The sequence below is a fragment of the Scyliorhinus torazame genome, chromosome 17 (genome assembly GCF_047496885.1).
Source record: "Scyliorhinus torazame isolate Kashiwa2021f chromosome 17, sScyTor2.1, whole genome shotgun sequence".
Taxonomy (NCBI): domain Eukaryota; kingdom Metazoa; phylum Chordata; class Chondrichthyes; order Carcharhiniformes; family Scyliorhinidae; genus Scyliorhinus; species Scyliorhinus torazame.
This window is the reverse complement of record NC_092723.1, coordinates 154,931,204-154,951,714: the sequence shown is the minus strand read 5'-3', so window position 1 is coordinate 154,951,714 and position 20,511 is coordinate 154,931,204. Positions and strand designations below refer to the sequence as shown.

At 51.6% G+C, this 20,511-nt stretch overlaps 1 protein-coding gene across 4 annotated transcripts in view; it reads right to left on the bottom strand.

Moving 5' to 3' along the window:
• The window catches only part of abca3b (ATP-binding cassette, sub-family A (ABC1), member 3b), a 238,092-nt gene that overhangs the window by 181,298 nt on the left and 36,283 nt on the right, over positions 1–20,511 (bottom strand). For all 4 annotated transcript variants that reach the window (XM_072481322.1, XM_072481324.1, XM_072481325.1 and 1 more), the window contains exons 4-5: positions 15,368–15,498; positions 7,116–7,281 (exon numbers count right to left, since the gene is read on the bottom strand). In XM_072481322.1, the coding sequence (XP_072337423.1) occupies positions 7,116–7,281; positions 15,368–15,498 (297 nt within the window). The remainder of the gene's footprint in view (positions 1–7,115; positions 7,282–15,367; positions 15,499–20,511) is intronic.

Below are 20,511 nucleotides of genomic sequence, written 5' to 3'. Positions count from 1 at the left end.
TATACTTTTATCAGAACACAGTAATAAATAATTATATACTATAGTAAGGACACTTTCTTTAATACTGCTGTCATTAAACTATTATAGCGCTGTCCAAAATGTTAGCCACATGTGGTGAATTGGGAATCTAGATGTGGCTAATTTTTCACTTATGAATCAAAAATACAATGAGGCAAACATCAGGTGATCTTAATATTCATAATCACATGGCAGGTGTGTGAACGTCAACCTTTCTGTGCATATATTGATAAAATAGCATGACAGAAAGCAGAGGCGATGGTGTGTGCTTTTGATTGCTGTATGATTTTTCTAATCCATAAGTTTCTATGATAGTCTATGATATTTACCTTGGTTACTAAATAGTAATATATGTTAAATATATAATTACTTGTGAAATATATTTCTACATATTGTCGAAGTGTGTGCAAGGTGCAACATTAGGGAATACAAGTCCTAATCATGACTCAGTGGGTCGCACTCATCTCCACAAAGGTTATGGATTCAAGTCTGTAATGACTTAGACAAGGCCTTTGAGATTGGCCAGTTAGAATACGAGTTCCCTGATTATTGGCCCAATCAAGGAACCCCTTTCTCTGTAAAGAACAGAGAGTGACAGATTCTCTGCACTCCCAGTGTAGACAGCAAGCTGAATGCACCTGGTTGCTCTGCTATTCGTTTTGTAAATAAAAGGAATTCTGGTGAAGGGACATCTGCCTCCATGGACTTATTACAAAGTCCCACTCCAGACACTTGAATGCATAGCAAAAACAGAAAATACTGGACAATCTCAGCAGGTCTGACAGCATCTGTGGAGAGAAGTGAGCTAACGTTTGAGTCTGGATGACTCTTTGTCAAACCTAGAGAGAACTGGAAATGGGTTCAGATTTATACTGTAGTGGTGGTGGTGGTGGTGGGGTGGGGGGTGGGGGGTGGGGGGGGCACCAATACGTGGAGATTGACAAAGATGTCGAGGACATCTCCATTTTATGAATGCATAATCCAGGGTGATGCTGGAACAAAGTACTGGGGGAGTACTGCACTGTTGGAGGTGCTGTCTTTCAGATGAGGTGCTAAGTTGAGGTCCCTGTCTGCCCTCTCAGCCAATAAAAAAATCTCAAAATAGCAGGCTGGAGTCTGATGTCCTCAACAATATTTATCCTTCAACCAACATCATAAAAAAAATAGAATTTCATTATCTCATTGGGGAGCTTGCTGTGCAGAAATTGGTTGTCACGTTTTTCACATTACAGCAGTGACAGATCTCAAAATACTTCATCAGGTTGTGAGAAGCACTGGAGAAATCCAACTTCTTTTATGTGGCTGAAATGGGAGTTTTGGGAAACAGGGGAACAGTGGCAGAGATTTCCATTACTACTAGGGGGCATAGGTTTAAGGTGCGAGGGGCAAGGTTTAGACGAGATGTACGAGGCAAGTTTTTTTACACAGAGAGTAGTGGGTGCCTGGAACTCGCTGCCGGGAAGAGGTGGTGGAAGCAGGGACGATAGTGACGTTTAAGGGACATCTTGACAAATACATGACAAGGATGGGAATAGAGGGATACGGACTCCGGAAGTGCAGAAGAGTTTAGTTTAGACAGGCAGCAGGTAGAGCCTGTTCCTGTGCTGTACTTTTCTTTGTTCTTTGTTCTTTGGTGTCTGTCCTGCCAATCACAGTCTGAAATGGCAAGGCAGATTTGATGGCAGGCACGTAAATAATAATTGTGATGATCGATCATTGAGCATGACTTGACGTACAACACAAAAGCTAAAACTGGAGAGAGCACAGCATCTTCCCTGTTGTAGATTAAATGCTTGACAACAAGAAGAAATTGCAACAGCAAGACAAATAGCAGAAAACGAGTCAGATACAAGAATGAACTTGCATAATAACGGATAACTGAAGCTCCACGCCCACACCAGTTAAGGACAGCAGGGTTGAGAATCAGGGGCGAGATTCTCCGACCCCCCACCGGGTCGGAGAATTGCCGTTGGCCGCCGTGAATACCACCCCCGCCGCCCGCCGAATTCTCCGAAGGAAGAAAGGTCGGCGGGGCGTCAATCGCGGCTCACACCTCGGAGAATGGCACGGGTGGGCGCAAGGCAATGGATTTTGGGGCTGCCGATATTCTCTCGTCCAGATGGGCCGAAGTCCCGCCGACGTGATGACGGGTCACGTCAGCGTAAATCAAACCATCTTTCAATCGGCGTCAACCAGTGCTCAAGGTTTACGCCGACCAGCGTGGAGGTGGGTGACGGCCTGGGGGGTTGGCCGCTGGAGAGGCGATGGCGTGGCCGCAGTCTGAATGTGTGGGGGAGAGGTGTGTGTAGGGTTTTGTGTGTGTGTGTGCGGCGGGGGGGGGGGGGGGGGGGGGGGGGGGGGGTTAGAGTGGGCTGGGCTCCGGGGGAGTGCCGGGAGGGGGGTTGAGTGCCGGGGACGGGAGGATGACTGCCGGGGAGGGGGACGGGGTCCGTGCCGGGGAGAGGGATGGGGGGAGGGGTCCATGCCGGGGAGGGGGATGGGGGGTGTCCGTGCCGGGGAGGGGGATGGGGTCCGTGCCGGGGAGGGGGATGGGGGGGGCGGGGTCCGTGCCGGGGAGGGACTTGAGGGGGGGGGGGGCACATGAGTTGGTCCACCTGGCCAGGTGCCAGCCTCCAACAGTCGGACCCATGCGGTCCATGCCACCTGGCTGGGGGTAGGAGGGGATATGGGCAATGATGACATGTCGTGTGTGTCCCCCCCCGCCCCCCAGGCCATCATATTTTCCGATCAGCCAGCGATGTTGGCCGCCGTGGCGGTAGCCGCTAATGTCCATGTTGCCCTGGATGAGGAGGAGGAGCGTACCAGAGAGGCTGCCGCAGAGGGGCAGGCGGCAGCCGACCAGGCTGGAGGGACACCTGACCGACGGGACGAGGAGGGGGAGGAGGACGTCGCGGCCCCACGGCAACGGAGGCACCCGAGGGCGCCCCGTGTGTACCGGCCCCAGCAGTCATACCAGGACCTCACGGACCGAGAATGCAGGAGGAGACTCCGGATGAGCCGGGAAACCGTGGCACACATCTGCCACCTGCTGGCACACCTGTCACCGCGTGGCACTGGCGGGGGACACCCTCTCCCCGTGTCCGTCAAGGTTACGGTGGCCCTGAACTTTTATGCAACGGGGTCATTCCAGGCACCGAGTGGGGACCTGTCCGGCATATCGCAGACATTGGTGCACCGGTGCATCCGGGCAGTGACAGACGCCCTATATGCCATGGCGCACCGCTACATCCGCTTCCCTGTGGACCGGGCCAGCCAAGATGCCTGGGCCGTGGGCTTCTCTGCCGTGGCCGGGTTCCCCATGGTCCAGGGCACGATTGATGGGATGCACGTCGCCGTGCGGCCACCTGCAGATAACAGGGCCATGTTCACCAATAGGAAGGGGACCTATTCGATGAACATACAGGTGGTCTGCGACAACCGCATGATGATCCTGCACGTCTGCGCCTGGTACCCGGGCAGTGTACATGACTCATACGTGTTGTCGTGGTCATACATCACCGGCATGTACGAGGGACGCCATCCCCGGCTGAGGGGCTGGTTGCTGGGCGACAGGGGCTACCCATTGCGATCGTGGCTGATGACGCCTATACGGAGGCCACGCAATGAGGCGGAGAACCGCTACAATGATGCCTATGTAGCGACAAGGGGAGTGATAGAGAGGTGCTTTGGCGTGCTGAAGATGCGTTTCAGGTGCCTGGACCTGTCTGGGGGCGCCCTCCAGTATCGGTCAGATAGGGTCGGCCGCATCATTGTGGTGTGCTGCGTCCTGCACAATATAGCCCAGCAGAGGGGCGATGTGCCGCAGGCAGAGGAGGGCGGAGTGGAGGAGCAGCAGGAAGAGGCGCAGACCTCCCCAGATGAGGGGGATGGGGGCAATGGTCAGGGCAGACGGGCTAGACACGGACGCGTGGCTGTCCACCGTTACCGGCTGGGCCAGCGGGCACAGGACAGGCTGATAGCCGCCCGCTTCACTGACTAGATGGGCGTGGGAATCGGGTAGTATGGCCACAGACCGCACACCATGGCAACAGCCGACCACCCACAACCCCCACCCATCCACCCACCCAGCACCCTTTGGACAGAGCACAAAGGCAGCTTCTGTAGGTGTAACATTGACTTTAATAACGAAAGGAGTTCATGCACGTGCCCTAGCACCTAAAACTCATCTGTGCCCTGCGCCCGTGCCAACTTACTCAGTGTCTAATTGTTTGGCCTTGCGGACCCTATGACTACGTCTACGTGGTTCCCCAGACGGTACAGCAGAACTGGAGGTGGACTCCTGTGATTCCTGCCCTCTGACATGGGATCCCTTTGGCGGCCGTTTCCTGGGGCGTCCTGGCCTAGATGGGCCAGGCTGCGGCCCGGGCGACTGGGATGGCGAGCTGCCAGCCTGTCCTGCCCGTTTCCCACCCGATGCACCTGGGACGGAAGCCTCTACATGGGTGGGGGATGCGAACGGACTGGCCATCCGACGCCCCCCTGACATCTGGCGCTGCCAGTCCTGGAGGCCAGTGCTGGTATCGACAAGGATCTGCAGGTTTGCAGCCATGGAGCTCAGGGAGTTGGCCATCCCTGTCTGTGTCTGGGCGACGCCGGCTAGCACATGGCCAATGGCGCCGATGCCCTCAGCGATGGCCTGCTGAGACTGGGCCATGGCCTGCTGAGACTGGGCCATGGCCTGCAGAGACTGTGCCACGGAGTTGAGCCCCTCTGCCATCTGGTGCTGGCGCTGGCTCATGGCCTCCTGTGAGAGGGCAGCCATGTCCTGGGCCACAGACGCCGCCTGCACGGAAAGCCCCAGGCCTCGCAAACCATTCCCCATGCCTGACACCGTCGCACCCATTGCCTCCACCGCGGCCGCCACCCGTGCGGTGTCGGCCTGGGTGGCACGCATGACCGGCACCACTCCCAGCTCCTGGACGCGGGTGGACTCCTCCACCTGCGACTGCAGCCGCCGCAAGCTGGCCGTCACCCTCTTCGCTCGTCTCAGGTTCGGTGGTTGCATCGGACCTATGGGTGGGTGTGGTAACTCCAGGAACCCGGGATCCATCTGGGCGGCAGATGTTCGCTTGGGCTGGGCTGCCCTCCGACCGCCCGGCCCCTCTGCTGCTCCTACCTCCACCTGCTGTACCGGGACGGCTGTGTTGTGCGCACCAGTGAGTGTACCAGACGCCTCATCACTACAGTGCCCAACCGAGGTGAGTGTTTCTGCGATGGTGGAGGGTGTTGGTGACAGCAGTGGCGTTGTGTCGTGCTCATCGTCCCACTCTGAGTCCATGGCACTTTGGGGTGGCAGTTCGTCTCTGCCCATCCAATCTGTGTCACTGTCCTGTATTTCAGTTTCCTGGGTACTGGTGTCCTGGGTAGGGGTGTCCTGGGTAGGGGTGTCCTGGGTAGGGGTGTCCTGGGTAGGGGTGTCCTGGGTAGTGGTGTCCTGGGTAGTGGTTTCGTGGCTCGGCTGTGACGGGGGCCTGTGGCTGCCCCTCTTGTCGCTGGGTGGCACACGCCTGCGTCGTCGCACCCGCACGAGACGGGTGCGTCGTCTCCCTGTTGCTCCAGGTCTCTCCATCTCCAGTGGTCTCCGAGGGGCATCGTGTGGGCGTCGCATGCCAGAGGGTCCGGGTCTCTCCATCTCCAGTGGTCTCCAAGGGGCATCCTGCGGGCGTCGCATGCCAGAGGGTCCGGGTCTCTCCGTCTCCATTGGTCTCCGAGGGGCATCCTGCGGGCGTCACATGCCAGAGGGTCCGGGTCTCTCCGTCTCCCGTGGTCTCCGAGGGGCATCATACGGGCGGTCTGCATCTGCGGGGATGGGTGCCTCGACGTTTGCTCCTGCGATACACAATGAAGCATGCATGGTTAGACACGCAGGCAGTGATCAGGTGATATGGGGGAGGGGGATATAGGGGAGGGGGGATATGGGGACGGGCTGTCGGTGGCTCACTTGCTGGTGGGCCCCCGACCTCTGCATCAGCAACCTCCCGGTCCTCAGGTCCGCCAGCCAGTTCCAGGGCCCTTTCCTCATGTTCGGCCAGTGGCCTCTCATCAGCTGGGCCTCCTCCAGTCCTCACATGCTCCCTGGTGTTGTGTGCGCGTTTCTCCTGTGGGGGGGGGGGGGGGTGGCAGGGGTAAAAGGCAACAGTGTTAGACAGGTATATGAATGCACGCCATCGGTTGCGCGTGTATTGCAGAGGTTAAGGTTAGGGCTGGATTCACTTGGGGAAATGGGGGATATGGGGGAGGGGGGGATATGGGGGAGGGGGGATATGGGGAGGGGGGATATGGGGAGGGGAGATATGGGGGAGGGGGGGATATGGGGGATATGGAGGAGGGGTGATATGGGGGAAGGGGGATATGGGGGAGGGGGGATATGGATATCGGGCGGGGGGGGGGGGCTCACCCTGGCTGCTCTGACGAGGTTGTTCACCTTCTTGTGGCACTGGGTGCCTGTCCGTGGTGTCAGGGCCACAGCGGTGACGGCCTCGGCCACCTCCCTCCACAGACGCCGGCTGTGGCGTGGGGCAACCCTGCGGCCGTGTCCGGGATACAGGGCCTCCCTCCTCTGCTCCACTGCGTCCAGGAGCGCCTCAATGTCACGGGACTGGAACCTCGGGGCTGAGCGGCGGGCGGCCAACCGGTCGGGTGTTCTGGTCGGGTGGGGGGAGCAGCGCGTCCTTATGAGCCGTCACATAGACGCCGCACGGCATGAACCACGTGAGCCAGCGCGGATAGCGTCACGTCGCTGCTAGCCCATTCCGGGCCGGAGACTTTGCGACGTTTGGGGCGGCGTGATGCAGGTGGGATTTGCGCCGTTTTTGGCGCCGGTCGGCGGACTTTGCGCCGATAACGGAGAATTTCGCCCCAGACTAGAGCATAACTCACTTCAAGGAATCTTGGCTTTCATTGCCTTGCACCTGTGGTCACCCTTCCTAGAATGAAGAAATATACATTTCTCTCTGATCCTACACCAATGGAAGTCGTTAGGACACAGGACAGGGATGTCCAGATGTTAAATTCTCTGTCCACCTGGCCTGCACTGTATGAGTGAAGCTGCAGAAGGGCCAATGCTGTTAGCTCACCTGGACTACCTCCATCTTTGAAGTACTGCTCACGAGGGCCAGGTACCTGGAAGAGTGGGAAAAGGAACTGAGTGTGCCAGTCCCTATCTCGGTTTGGATTGAGTGTACTTAGTTCCCCAAGGGGTGCGTTGAGAGGACTGTATTTAAACCTTAGGTGGTACTTAACCTAAAAAGACAAAAATTAACAATTACATGAGAACTCTGGCTGTCCTTCATCTCTCAACCAACATCACTAAAACAGATAATCTACTCATTAAAGGTTCCCATTAAGTTGCATTTAGTTTGTGTTGATTTAACACCGAGTGATACTCAGAATGGGTTGTCCCAAATCTCCCAGCCCAGAACAAACCAGCAAGTAAGCAAAATGAGCAGAAGGAGGTCAGATTACCCAGACCTTTGGAGCCAAAGCGGCTCAGTTCAAAACATCCTGATTTAAAAAAACACACTAACAACATGCATGGTTATTTCAGAAAAATAACTTGAGTAATGAATATTGCGGAATTTGATTAGGTGTGTATTGTTGCTTTGATGATACTATTCGCATCCCAATATAATGGGAAACCAATTAAGAACAGCAAAGGTGAGAGTGCAGAGCTCCAACAGGGACCAGGTGCCAACAGCCACCTGTTTCAGCTGATAATTTAAGTTGTCCACCAGCCATACAACTTCCCATGACTGCATACATAGAGTCATAGAGTTATAGATGTTTACAGTGTGGAAACAGGTCCTTAGGCCCAGCTTGTCCATGCCGCCCAGTTTCTATCACTGAGCTAGTCCCACTTGCCCACATTTGGCCCATATCCCTCTATATCCACCCTATACATGTAACTGTCTAATTGCTTTGTAAAGGAAAAAATTGTACCCGCCTCTAACACTGCCCCTGGCAGCCCGTTCCAAATGCTCACCACCTTCTGTGTAAAATAATTTCCCTTCTGGTCTCTTTTGTATCTCTCCCCTCTCACCTTAAACTATGCCCTCTAGTTACAAATTCCTCTATCTTTGGGAAAAGATGTCGACTATCTACCTTATCCATGCTCTTCATTATTTTATAGACCTATACAAGATCCCCCCTAAGCGTCCTATGCTCCAGGGAAAAATGTCCCAGCCTATCCAGCTTCTCCTTATAACTCAGACCATCAAGTCCTGGTAGCATCCTCGTAAATCTCTTCTGCACTCTTTCTAGTTTAACAATATCCTTCCTATAATAGGGTGACCAGAACGGAACACAGTTTTCCATGTGTGGTCTTACCAATGTCTTGTATAACTTCAACAAGACGTCCCAACTCATGTATTTAATATTCTGACCAATAAAATATCTGAACTGGATGGAAGACAAAATTATAGGGATAGGCTGCCAGTGTTCCTCAGTCACTTTCAGAAACAAAGATTCTAGCCATCATAGTAACGTTTTATGCATTCATGAGATGTGAGCATCACTGGCAAGATCTGTATTTATTGCCTACGCCTAATTGTCCCTCAGGTGCTGGTTGGGAGGTACCTTCTTGAACCACTGCACGCCATCTCATGTAAGTACACCCACAGTACTAATGAAGAGGAAATTCCAAGATTTTGATCCAGTGACAATGAAGGAACGGTAATATAGTTCCAAGGTAGGGTGTTGTGCAACTTGGAGGGAAGTTGCAGGTGGTGGTTTTCCCAAACTTCTGCTGTCCATCATAAACAGCACTTTCATTCCAGATTGAAATTGCATCCTGTTAGCACAGAACTGAGGACTACTGAGGAACAGTCTTATCTTAGCCCCAGCTCTCTGTGTACTACTGACTCCTATTTTATGTGTAAGTGAATAAACTATCTAATGTTCCAGCAATTTTTTTTTTTTAATAAACATTTTATTGAGGTATTTTGGTATAGTAACAACAACAAAATAAACAATATACATGAAACCACATAGTGCAAAAGCCATTTACCTTTCATACAGGTCCCACCCTTATTGACCCCCTACTCTAATCTAAACACCCCCCCGCCCCCCCCGCTGACGATTAATTTTCCGCACAGAAGTCGACGAACGGTTGCCACCTCTGGGTGAACCCTAACAGTGACCCTCTCAAGGCCAACTTGATTTTCTCCAAACAGAGAAAGCTAGCCATGTCCGATAGCCAGGTCTCCGACTTCGGGGGCTTTGAGTCCCTCCATGCTAATAGTATCCATCTCCTGACTACCAGGGAAGCAAAGGCCAGATGTCTGCCTCTTTCTCCTCCTGGATTCCCGGGTCTTCTGACACCCCGAAAATCGCCACCTCTGGACCCAGCGCCACCCTTTGTCTTTAACACCGTGGACATGACATCCGCAAACCCCTGCCAAAATCCCCTAAGCTTCGGACATGCCAGAACATGTGGACATGGTTCGCCGGTCCTCCCGCACATTTTGCGCACCTGTTCTCCACCCCAAAGAATCTGCTCATCCGGGCCACTGTCATGTGAGCCCGGTGAACAACCTTAAATTGTATCAGGCTGAACCTGGCACATGTTGCAGACACGTTGACTCTACACAACGCGTCCACCCATAGACCATTCTCTATCTCTCCTCCCAGCTCCTCCTCCCACTTGCGCTTCAGCTCCTCGGTCTGCGTCTCCCCCGATTCCATAAGTTCCTTATAAATGTCAGAGACGCTCCCTTCTCCTACCCACCCTCTGGAAACTACCCTGTCCTGAATCTCCCTTAGAAGTAGGAGCGGGAAGGTTTACACCTGTTTACGAAGGAAGACCCGCACCTGCAGATACCTGAATCCGTTTCCCCTCGCCAACCCAAACTTTTCCTCCAACGCCCTCATACTCGGAAGCTCCCCTCTATGAACATATCCCCCATCCTCTCAATCCCCACTCTCCGCCACAACCGGAACCCCCCGTCCATACTTCCCTGGAAAAACCGATGGTTATCACAGATTGGGGCCCAGACCAATGCTCCCTCTGCTCCCACATGCTTCCTCCATTGGCCCCAAACTCTCAGGGCCGCCACCACCACTGGATTGGTGGAGTACCGTGCCGGCAGGAACGGCAGAGGCGCAGTTATCAACGCCCCCAGACTGTTGCCCTTGCATGAAGCCGCCTCCATATGCTCTCATGCTGACACCTCCCCCACCACCCACTTCCTGATCATGGCTATATTAGCCGCGCCCAGTAATAGTTGCTAAAATTCGGCAGCGCCAGCCCACCCTCTCCCCGACTCCGCTCAAGCATTACCTTCCTTACTCGTGAGGTCTTGCCCGCCCAGACGAAGCCCGTGATCACTCTGTTGACCCGCTTAAAAAAGAACCGTGGAATAAAGATGGAGAGACACTGAAATACAAATAGGAATCTTGGGAGAACCGCCATCTTCACCGTTTCCACCCGCCCAGCCAGAGACAACGGAAGCGCGTCCCATCTCCGAAAATTATCCTTCATTTGGTCCACTAGCCGGACCAGATTCAATTTATGCAACCGGTCCCATTCCCGCGCCACTTGGATGACGAGGTACCTAAGGCTTCCCTCTACTAACCTAAACGGCAGCTCTCCCAGTTGCCTCTCCTGTCCCCTCGCCTGGACCACAAACATCTCACTCTTTCCCATATTAAGCTTATACCCCGAAAATCGGTCAAATTCCCCGAGAATCCTCATGATTTCTTCCATCCGCTCTATTGGGTCCAAAACGTACAGAAGCAGGTCATCCGCATAGAGCGAAACCCTGTGCTCCACCCCCCGCAACCCCCCCCCTCAGACCAGTCCTCTTCAGACCCTCGAGGCTCTCAGAGCAATTGGCAACGGCTCTATAGCCAGCGCAAACAACAGTGGGGAGAGGGGTGATACGTCACGTCCCCCGGTGCAGTCTAAATAGTCCGATGTTGTCCTATTCGACCGTACACTTGCCACAGGAGCCTGATACAATAGCCTGACCCAGTCAATAAAGCCCCGCCCGAATCTGAACCATCCCAGTATCTCCCACAGATAATCCCTTTCACCCGATCAAAAGCCTTTTCTGCATCCATTGCGATCACTACCTCTGCCTCCCTACCTTCCGGGGGCATCATGATCACATTTAACAGCCTTCTTACATTAGCCACCAACTGCCTGTCCTTAAAAAACCCCGTCTAGTCCTCCCCAATAACGTCCGGAACACAAAAAAGATTTTGGCCAGCAACTTGGCATCTACATTCAACAGGGAGATCGGCCTGTAGGACCCACACAGCTCCAGGTTCTCGGCCCGCTTCAGAATCAGCGAAATCGTGGCCTGTGACATTGTCGGGGGCAGCACCCCACTTTCCCTTGCCTCATTGAACATCCTCAACAACACTGGCCCCAGTATCCCCGAGAATTTTTAATAAAACTCCACTGGGTACCCGTCTGGGCCCGGGGCTTTACCCGCCTGCATGGCCTTCAAGCCCTCCACTATCACTTCCAGCCCGATTGGGGCCCCCAGCCCTTCTACCCGCTCCCCGTCCACCTTTGGGAAATTCAGCCCCTCCAAGAAGTGCCTCATCCCCTCCGGCCCCATAGGGGGTTCCGACCTGTACAACCTGCTGCAGAAATCCCTAAACACCTTATTCACCCCTACTGAATCACCAACCAGGTTCCCATCTCCGACCTTTACTTTCCCTATCTCCCTTGCTGCCTCCCTCTTCCTAAGCTGCTGTGCAAGCATTCTGCTGGCCTTCTCTCCATGTTCATAGATCGCCCCCTTCGCCTTTCTCAGCTGCTCCACTGCCCGCCCTGTGATCAGCAAGCTGAACTCCGCCTGTAACCTCCGCCATTCCCTTAAAAGCCCTGCCTCTGGGGTCTCCGCATACTTCCTATCAATCTGTAGTATCTCCTTTGCCAGTCTGTCCATCTCTGCCCTGTCAACCTTCTCCCTATGGGCCCGGATCCATATCAGCTCCCCGATGACCACCGCCTTCAGTGCTTCCCACACCACCGCTGCCGAAGTTTCCCCCATGTTTTTGACCTGCAGGTAGCTCTGAATACATTTCCTCAGCCGCTCGCACACCCCTTCGTCAGCCAAAAGTCCCACATCCAACCTCCAGTGCGGGCGCTGGTTACTGTCTTTACTAACCTGCAGGTCAATCCAGTGCGGTGCCTGGTCTGAGATTGTAAACGGCGAGTACCCCATGTCCACCACCCCAGCCAGCAAGGCCCTGCTCAAAATAAAGAAATCAATCCGGGAGTACACTTTGTGCACGTGTGAGTAGAAGGAGAACTCCTTCACCCTCGGCTGCCCAAATCTCCATGGATCCACCACCCACCATCTGCTCCATGAACCCTCTTAGTTCCTTTGCCATTGCTGGCACCCTGCCCGTTTTCGAGCTTGACCGGTCCAAGCCAGGGTCCATTCCAGCAATTGTTTGTTGTATCGATAATCTCAGGGGATCTCAAATTCTGGCATCTAAGAGCCTACTGCTAGCAGACTCCAAGAGGCAGTAAAGAATATTCTAGAAATTCTGATGGCTTCAAAGTGGTTTAAGTAACAAAATTGCTATATGTTGGAATTGCTATTTACCAACACCTCCAAGCTCATTGCAGCATATTGTGACCCCCTTCCCCCATAGTGACGGGAACTATAGCAGTTCAATAATAAAGCAATTCACAAAGAATACTCATCCCACTCTACAGGTCTCCTCTGGAGATTCCCAGCATCGCACACAGGTGCTAGTATGAAATCAATTTGAGTCATTCCAGGTGATATCAAGAAATGGCTGAAGGCACTAGATAAGGCAGCACGGTAGCACAGTGGTTAGCACTGTTGATTCACAGCACCTGGTTTAATTCCCGGCTTGGGTCACTGTCTGTGAGGAGTCTGCATGTTCTCCCTGCGTCTGCGTGGGTTTCCTCTGGGTGCTCCAGTTTCCTTCCACATGTCCCGAAACACATGCTGTTAGGTAATTTAGACATTCTGAATTCTTCCTCAGTATACCCAAACAGGTGCCGGAGTGTGGCGATTAGGCAATTAAAAAGGGCGGAACAGTAGCGCAGTGGTTAGCACTGTTGCTTCACAGCTCCAGGATCTCAGGTTCAATTCCCGCTTAGGTCTGTGCAGAGTCTGCATGTTCTCCCCGTGTCTGCATGGGTTTTCTCCAGGTGCTCCGGTTTCCTCCCCCAAGTCCAGAAAGACGTGCTTGTTAGGTGATTTGAACATTCTAAATTCACCTCAAGGTGCACGAACACGACTAGGGGATTTTCACAGTAACTTCATTGCAGTATTAATGTAAACCTACTTGTGACAATAATAAAGATTATTATTATACAGCAAAGACTGACATCTGGCTGTCGTGCTGAAAACTTGTGCTCCAGAATTACTCTGCGGGATTCTCCGACCCCCCCGCCGGGTCGGAGAATCCCCGGTGGGCGGCGTGAATCCCGCCCCACTGCTCCAATGCCGGATGCCATATTCACCGGCGCCGCTTTTCAGGTGGGGGCGAGGATCACGCCACACTGGTCGGGGGCCGTTGGCAGCGGCCCCCTCAGCAATTCTCTGGGCCCCAATGGGCCGAGCGACCGTTGGTTTCTGGCCAGTCCCGCCGGCGTGAAATGGACATGGTCCCACAGGGCGGGGCCTGGCTGGTAGGCTGGCTGGTGCGGTCCTTGGAGGGGCCTGGCCCGCGATCGTGGCTCACTCCTTCCTTCCGCACCGACCTCTGTAGGGCTCCGCCATAGCCGGCGCGGAAAAGACAACCCCCTGCGCATGCGCAAGAATACGCTGGCCGATCTGCGCATGGGCAGAACCACGCCAGCGGTCTGCGCAGGCGCTAACTCGTGCCGGCCCTTCGGCGCCAGTTGGTGCGGCGCCAATCCTCCGCCGCCGGCCGAGACCCCGGAAGTGCGGAGGAGTCCGCAACTTCCGGTTGGCCCGATGCCAGAGTGGTACGCGCCATTTTTTTATGCCAGCGTCGGGCCATCGGGGGATTTGGGAGAATCCCGCCCACTGTGTCCCTAGCCAAGCTGTTCCAATACATTTACAACACAGGTACCTATACAACAAAGAGAAAATTTGCCCTATCCATGAAAAGCAGGATATATCCAATCTGGTGAATTACCACCCCATCAGTCTACAATCCAGCACCAGCAAAATGATGGAAGGTATCACCGACAGTGCTACCAGGTTATTGCACCAAGTGACTCAACAGTAATCGGTCAGTACCACTCGACTCCAGACCTTATACGGCCCTGCAGCAAATCCCTAAGACGCCTTCGACAGCACATTCCAAATCTGGAATCTCTATAATCTAGAACAATAAGGGCAGCACATATATGGGAGCAGCACCACCTGCAAGTTCTCCTTCAACTCATAGACTTTCTTTTAAAAAAAATTTAGAGTACCCAATTCTTTTTTCCCAATTAAGGGGCTATTTAGCGTGGCCAATCCACCTAACATGCACAGCTTTGGGTTGTGGGGGTGAGACCCACACAGACGCGGGGAGAATGTGCAAACTCCACACTGACAGGGACCCGGGACTGGGATTGAATCCGGGTCACTGGCGCCATGAGGCAGCATAGCTGTAATACTTACCTTACGCTCCACATGTCCATTCCTTGATGGAGAGCAGCTGTGCCTGCGTCTGGTTCCCACAGATCCATGATCTGCAGGTCATTCATAGTTTTCAAGTAGTGGTCTTTGATTGACAGCTTGTTAAAAACCATCTGTAGCTTTGATTCCTTCATGTCCCACGCTTCAGAGGACAAAGTGATGAAACTCCAATGTTTGTAAACATTGACCACATCAAAGAGGTAAGTCCAGTGAAATCACACACTTGAGGGTGGCGTCTTTGAGGGGGTGCAGTGAGTTCCTTTAGGCATGTGGTCCCTGTGGGTGGTCCCCATATTACAGGGGATCACCATATTACAGGGGTCCCTGGAGGGGGTCATCGTATTACAGGGGTCCGTGGGGGAGGGGGGTCATTTGCATTTAGTTACATCTCCCTGGTGGCGTGCATTATGGACCTCATCAGAGTATTGCGTTCTGACTGGCGGCGATCCCAATTTTCCCCTGATGCCTGTTCTCTGTCCCATAGGGAAGCACATTCTGGACGTCCCGGAACTGAGAATCCCGCCCAATATATATGGACAGAGATAGTGGCAAATCTTACCATTGCACCTCTAGCTGGGAAAGAAAGAATTTATATTATTGTCACCAAACCAAATATGTACAATGGTAAAGACTCACATGTTAACAATGAAAAGGGGTCACTATGTAGCACATATGTACAATTTTAAGGATTCACTATCTGACACATGTACTATGGCATCAATTTACAATGTAACATGTACCTGCAGTGGTAAACGTTCATCTTGGTGCTTAAAGTCATGGTCGATTACAAGAGCTACCAGAATATTCCCTGTCGATTGGTTTTCCGATCTTATGAACTTATTAAATTGAGCTTCAGTTTGGAAACCTACAACTGCAAAGAAAATAAAATTCTGTAATCCATGAGCGAAATACCACAAATGCTGGAAATCCGAAATAAAAACAGAAATGGCAGCAAATGTTCGGGAGTTCTGACAGCATTGTTGCCTTTTTTCTTGCTATAAATATGACAATCAATAAGATTGCCCTTCTTTCTTTGGATATCGATATTATATTGCTCAGAGTCGCCAGGTATCAAACGAAACCACCACAAGGTTCAACCGGGTATCGATCAAAGAGCCAAACACCAGTTAGTTAGTTCAAGATCAAGGGTACTTTATTTACACACACAATTATCATGCAACATAAACACTACTAGTTAAACTACACCTATGAACTATGACAACCTGTATTTAACTTCAGGCACCCGGCTTAGGTCAGAGGAACAGTGGCCCTTGTTCGAATCTGGATCTACTGGGCCTGGAGAAGCAACTGCTGCTCAGCTGGGCTCATCCATCTGGTAACGGGCATTGAACTTGAACTTGCTTCTGGTGGTGCTGCAATTGGAGGTGGACGTTGACGGAGCGCCAGGTCCAAGAGAGATTGAATGCATGGCGGTCTCTCTCTTTATCCTTGGGGAGTTTTGCGCTCTTTTGGACGGTCCTTCAGTTGGACCCCATTAATTGGGTAATTCTTGATCACTGGATTTGATTTGAGCCAATAAAGGGGCGGGTGCCTTGATAGCCGGGCGTGTCCTAAGCGGTCATTGACCCTGTTGTTGATGCTTTCTGAGTACAGGGAGTGGCGGCAAAATGTCTGGGATTGTATCTGTTGCTCAAGTATCAGTCTTTTGTCTTACGGAGATGGGCCATCAAAATGCTAATCGGTTGGGGGTTTCGATGCAGTCTGGATTCTTCGCTCACAAATATACATTCAGGCTCGGAGCCTGCCTGAACCTTACATTGTCCATTTTTCCCGTTATGCTTTGCGACCGTCCATGTTTCTTATTTTAAGTGGCCATCCCAGATGGCTACAGTCCGTCCTCTTGATCCTCAATGCGAAGCGTGAAGGATCACACTACTGAATCTTCTCCTGTTCTCTGATATGCCGGGTACCCTCAATCAAGAACAGGTTCTATCCTACTCTGTCCTATGAGTCGAAACATTTACCTAAGTTTTCCCTAATACAACACATATCTCTAAAAATTCTAAGAGGGCACTATAACATTCAATCATATATTTCAATTTCTTTACACAAAAAGGGGAACCTCTAACTGTCCTTAACTAAACTACACTCATGCTGCTAACTAATAACCAAAGAACTTATATTACAGTACAAAATAAACAATAGCAGCATCACATTCCTACTTAACACTAATGTCAATTTACAGAGAAAGTGACTTTATTAAAAAAAAAAAACCGTGGAATGTATTAGGGAGGAAGGGTTCAGAAAGAGTGTGTGGTTTGCTGAAGTCCACGACAGGGGGCTCTGAGTGTGTATACTGGAGGGCGGGAGGCTCTCCTTCACCATTTCCGAAGTCTGATCGTCTGGATGACACTGCAAAGTATAGCTATAATCAATAGGGCTTCTACTGTGTACAAAAGGGAGTACCACTTTAAGATATTATCACACCATGTGGGGGTATCAGTGGCTGTGTCCATATGTGGTGTAGTGTCCGGGCTAGGGGTATCGTGTTGGGTGGTCATGTTTAGGGCTTGTGTGGTGAGGGATATAGGGTTGGATAACGCGCGCAACTGTATTGATCCAATGACGATCATGATGCAGATCATCAGGTCCGTCTTCATCTTGTCTGTATCTTCCTCTGTCTTCTGGTATATTGGTATCTTCCTGGCGGTACAAGCATAATATCTGTTATTATCTTGTTGTTTGATATCTCGTTTGTCTGTCTATTTCTCCTTAACGTCAATTTCCCATTTGGAATCGTCACAATGTGACTCCCTCATTTTTTTTTTTTTAAACAACCATTTGGGAGACAAGACATCCGAAAAAAAATTCTGTCACAGTGCGAGCACTCTCGCAGTCTGAGTTTGATGGGCTGAATGGGTGGACAATTTATCCATCCAGTGCAAATTCGTTTCAACCAAGTGTTTTAACATGTAAATAGCAGGTGGGGGTTAGCAACCGAAGGGTCGCCGGAAAGGAAACAAAAGTTGTGGCAAAGTGCATTCTTTAAACCACATTTTTAAAGGAACAGCAAAAGGGTTTTGAAAAGAATTTTCCGAATGGGGTGCTTATGAGCCGCGGCAGGGCAAGAATGGTTGGAATCCCCGGGTAGGGCGGTGACCAGTACCGTTGCTCCACTACCCGAGCTTGGCTGACCAATTACATAGGGGGTCCTCAGGCAGATGGGGATCAGTGCCATTACTCCATTGCCTGAGTGACCTTACAAGAATGGTAAGAATTTGAATATTTATGGACTTTCAACAAACTTGTCCCTTTAACTACCATGTGGCATCAAAGGAGTAGTCATAACTGTATCAAGAAATTTTCATGATATCGACACACAAAGTCATTCAAGAGAGAAACATTCAACATTAAAAACAAAGTAGAAAGCGGGCAGGTTCCATCAGAGAGTAGGACACCGTAAATCTCAATCGGTTCCTTTCTCTCATCATCTGGATACCTCAGGGTTACATTCCGAAAGGGTCTCAAAAGGAGTTAGCATGGTGGGAATCAGACTCGGGGTCATCCCCATCTCCCGGTTGCCAAACTAGTGCCTGGAGTTTCACTGCCAATGCAGCGTGGGCCGATGTGGGATCCATCTCGTTGTTTTTTATCAGTCGATAAGAATGGTCGCGGTGCCATTGTTTCTTATCCTGTAGGGCGGTAGGGGCAAGAGGGGTGTCGCTATTGTCGGGTGGTGGGTCAGGTTCTGGTTAACGGCAAATAAATTGTGTCTGAGGGGCCGAACATATCGTGGTCGGTGTCACTGGAGCTGTAGTGACTGGGGCCTGGTCTGTTTTTCCATTGGTCGTGAGTATCAAGGGCGTTCGTTGTGCTTTCGCTGAATCTATCGCTATCGCTAGCGGCTAAATCCAGTGTTAGTTTGAAATTCGTCTCTGGGGGCGGAGTCAAGGTCGTGTCTGTGGATGTGCTGTCCTGGCTGGGGAAGGGCTGGATTGGGTTGTCAGTGGGTGGGTCTGTGTTGTCTGCCATTGCCAGTGAGAGGTGGTATGAGTGGCTGCTCTGCGTTCCATAAACCTTAAGCTGGTTTATATGGAACCATCCTGATTTTCCATTTGGATATGTGATCTTATAAACTGAGGGGCTTACTTTATCGGAAATTCAGTAGGGTCCTGCAAATTTGGGGGAGAGGAATGAACTCGGATTGTACAGGGAGATCATGACTTGCTGTCCGACTGTACTGTCTTGTCAAAGCAAGCCTTTCTCTGCTTTTTCATAGCGCCTAGTCGAACAGCTGCAGCGAGCTGTGCTGCTTTAATATTCTCCATTATGTTTTGGACCGCTTTTTCGTGGGTAAGGGCGGTGACTGCGGGGCTGGCAAAATCAAGTCCAAATAAGTTCTCGGTACCCTTCATGGGTCGTCCGGTCATGAGGGTATGGGGGGTGTATCCTGTCAAACTCGACACCGTGTTTCTAATAAGCATCAGTGCAAATGAGAGCACTGTATCCCATGTCATATTATGCTGCTGTACCATCTTCCTAAGTGTTGCCTTTGGGGTCCGATTCATGCGTTCCACAATGCCGCTGGACTGCGGGGTGATAGGCAATGTGAAACTTCTGTTTTATTCCGAAAATCGTAAGGACATTTTTCATAACTCTGCCTGTGAAGTGCAAACCCTGGTCCGACTCAATACTACGGGGGAGTCCCCATCTAGTAAAAATCTGCTTGATTAGAGTTTTTGCCGTGGCTTTGGCCGTGTTTATTTTTGAAGGCAATGCTTCTACCCATTTTGTGAATGTGTCGATGATGACCAACATTTCTGCAGGGGGGGGGGGGCGGGGACTAATATAGTCTAACTGCAAGTTCGTCCATGGGCCATTAACAGGGCGGGTGTGTCTTAGCTGACCTTTCTTTGCATATCTGTCCGGGTTGTTCTGGGCGCAAATCAAACAATTCTCAATATAATGGGTTACGTCGGTTTTAAATCGGACCACGAGCAGAGAGGTCTGAGGTGCGCAAGGGTGGATTCTATCACTTGGTGTCAGTGTCCGTTGTGGAATTGGCAAATAATCTGGTTCCTGTCCTGGGTGGGGACCACATAAATACCATCCTTTAAACTTATCATAGGGAGCTGGGAAGTCTCCTTTTAAAATTTCCTTTAGGGTATCATCTTCTTTTTGTGCCTGGGCCAAATCTTGAATATTGGTCTGTGAGACCTGAACCGCGTGTACTGGGGCACTCTCGGGGGGGGGGGGGTTGACAAAAGTGGCCATGTCATGAGCCTGCTTTCGCTAGGGCGTCTGTTTTCACGTTACCAGGTGGGGAGGAACGATGGTGGCTTCTAACTTTTATGATTCCGTATTTTCTACCTTTCGCTGTCTGGAGAATGTGTCTTAGTAATGGCACTGAGGGTAGGGGTTTTCCGTCGGCGGATATAAATCCTCTAGATTCCCACAGGGACAGGAATTCTGTCAAGCTGTTGCAGACATACAAACTGTCCGAATATATGCCTGCTGGGGCCGGGAATTAATCTGGTTGCTGCACAATGTAAGCAATGGCTGCTAACACAGCTGCCTGCGAGCCTAAATGTCCAGGCAATTTAAATGAGATTTCCTCTAAAGCGCGTCCCTGCGCGTCCTCTACATAAATTCCACATCCTGTAATCCTTTTTCCATCTAGAACTGTGGAGGAACCATCTACATAAATTTTTAGAGCTTTGTCGGTGGGCTGGATCGTCTGTGGTCGGATGCCTGTCTTTTTCAGCACCGATTTGGGAACAAAGGGGCTTGTGGTGCGCTTGGTTGCAATGATCTCGCACTCATGTGGGGTTCCTGCATAGTGTAAATTGTCGGCCAGAACCGTGTGCGTCTTTGTCCTCTTTACCGTAATGTTGCGTCCTTGTAGGAGTAGGGTCCAGCGCGC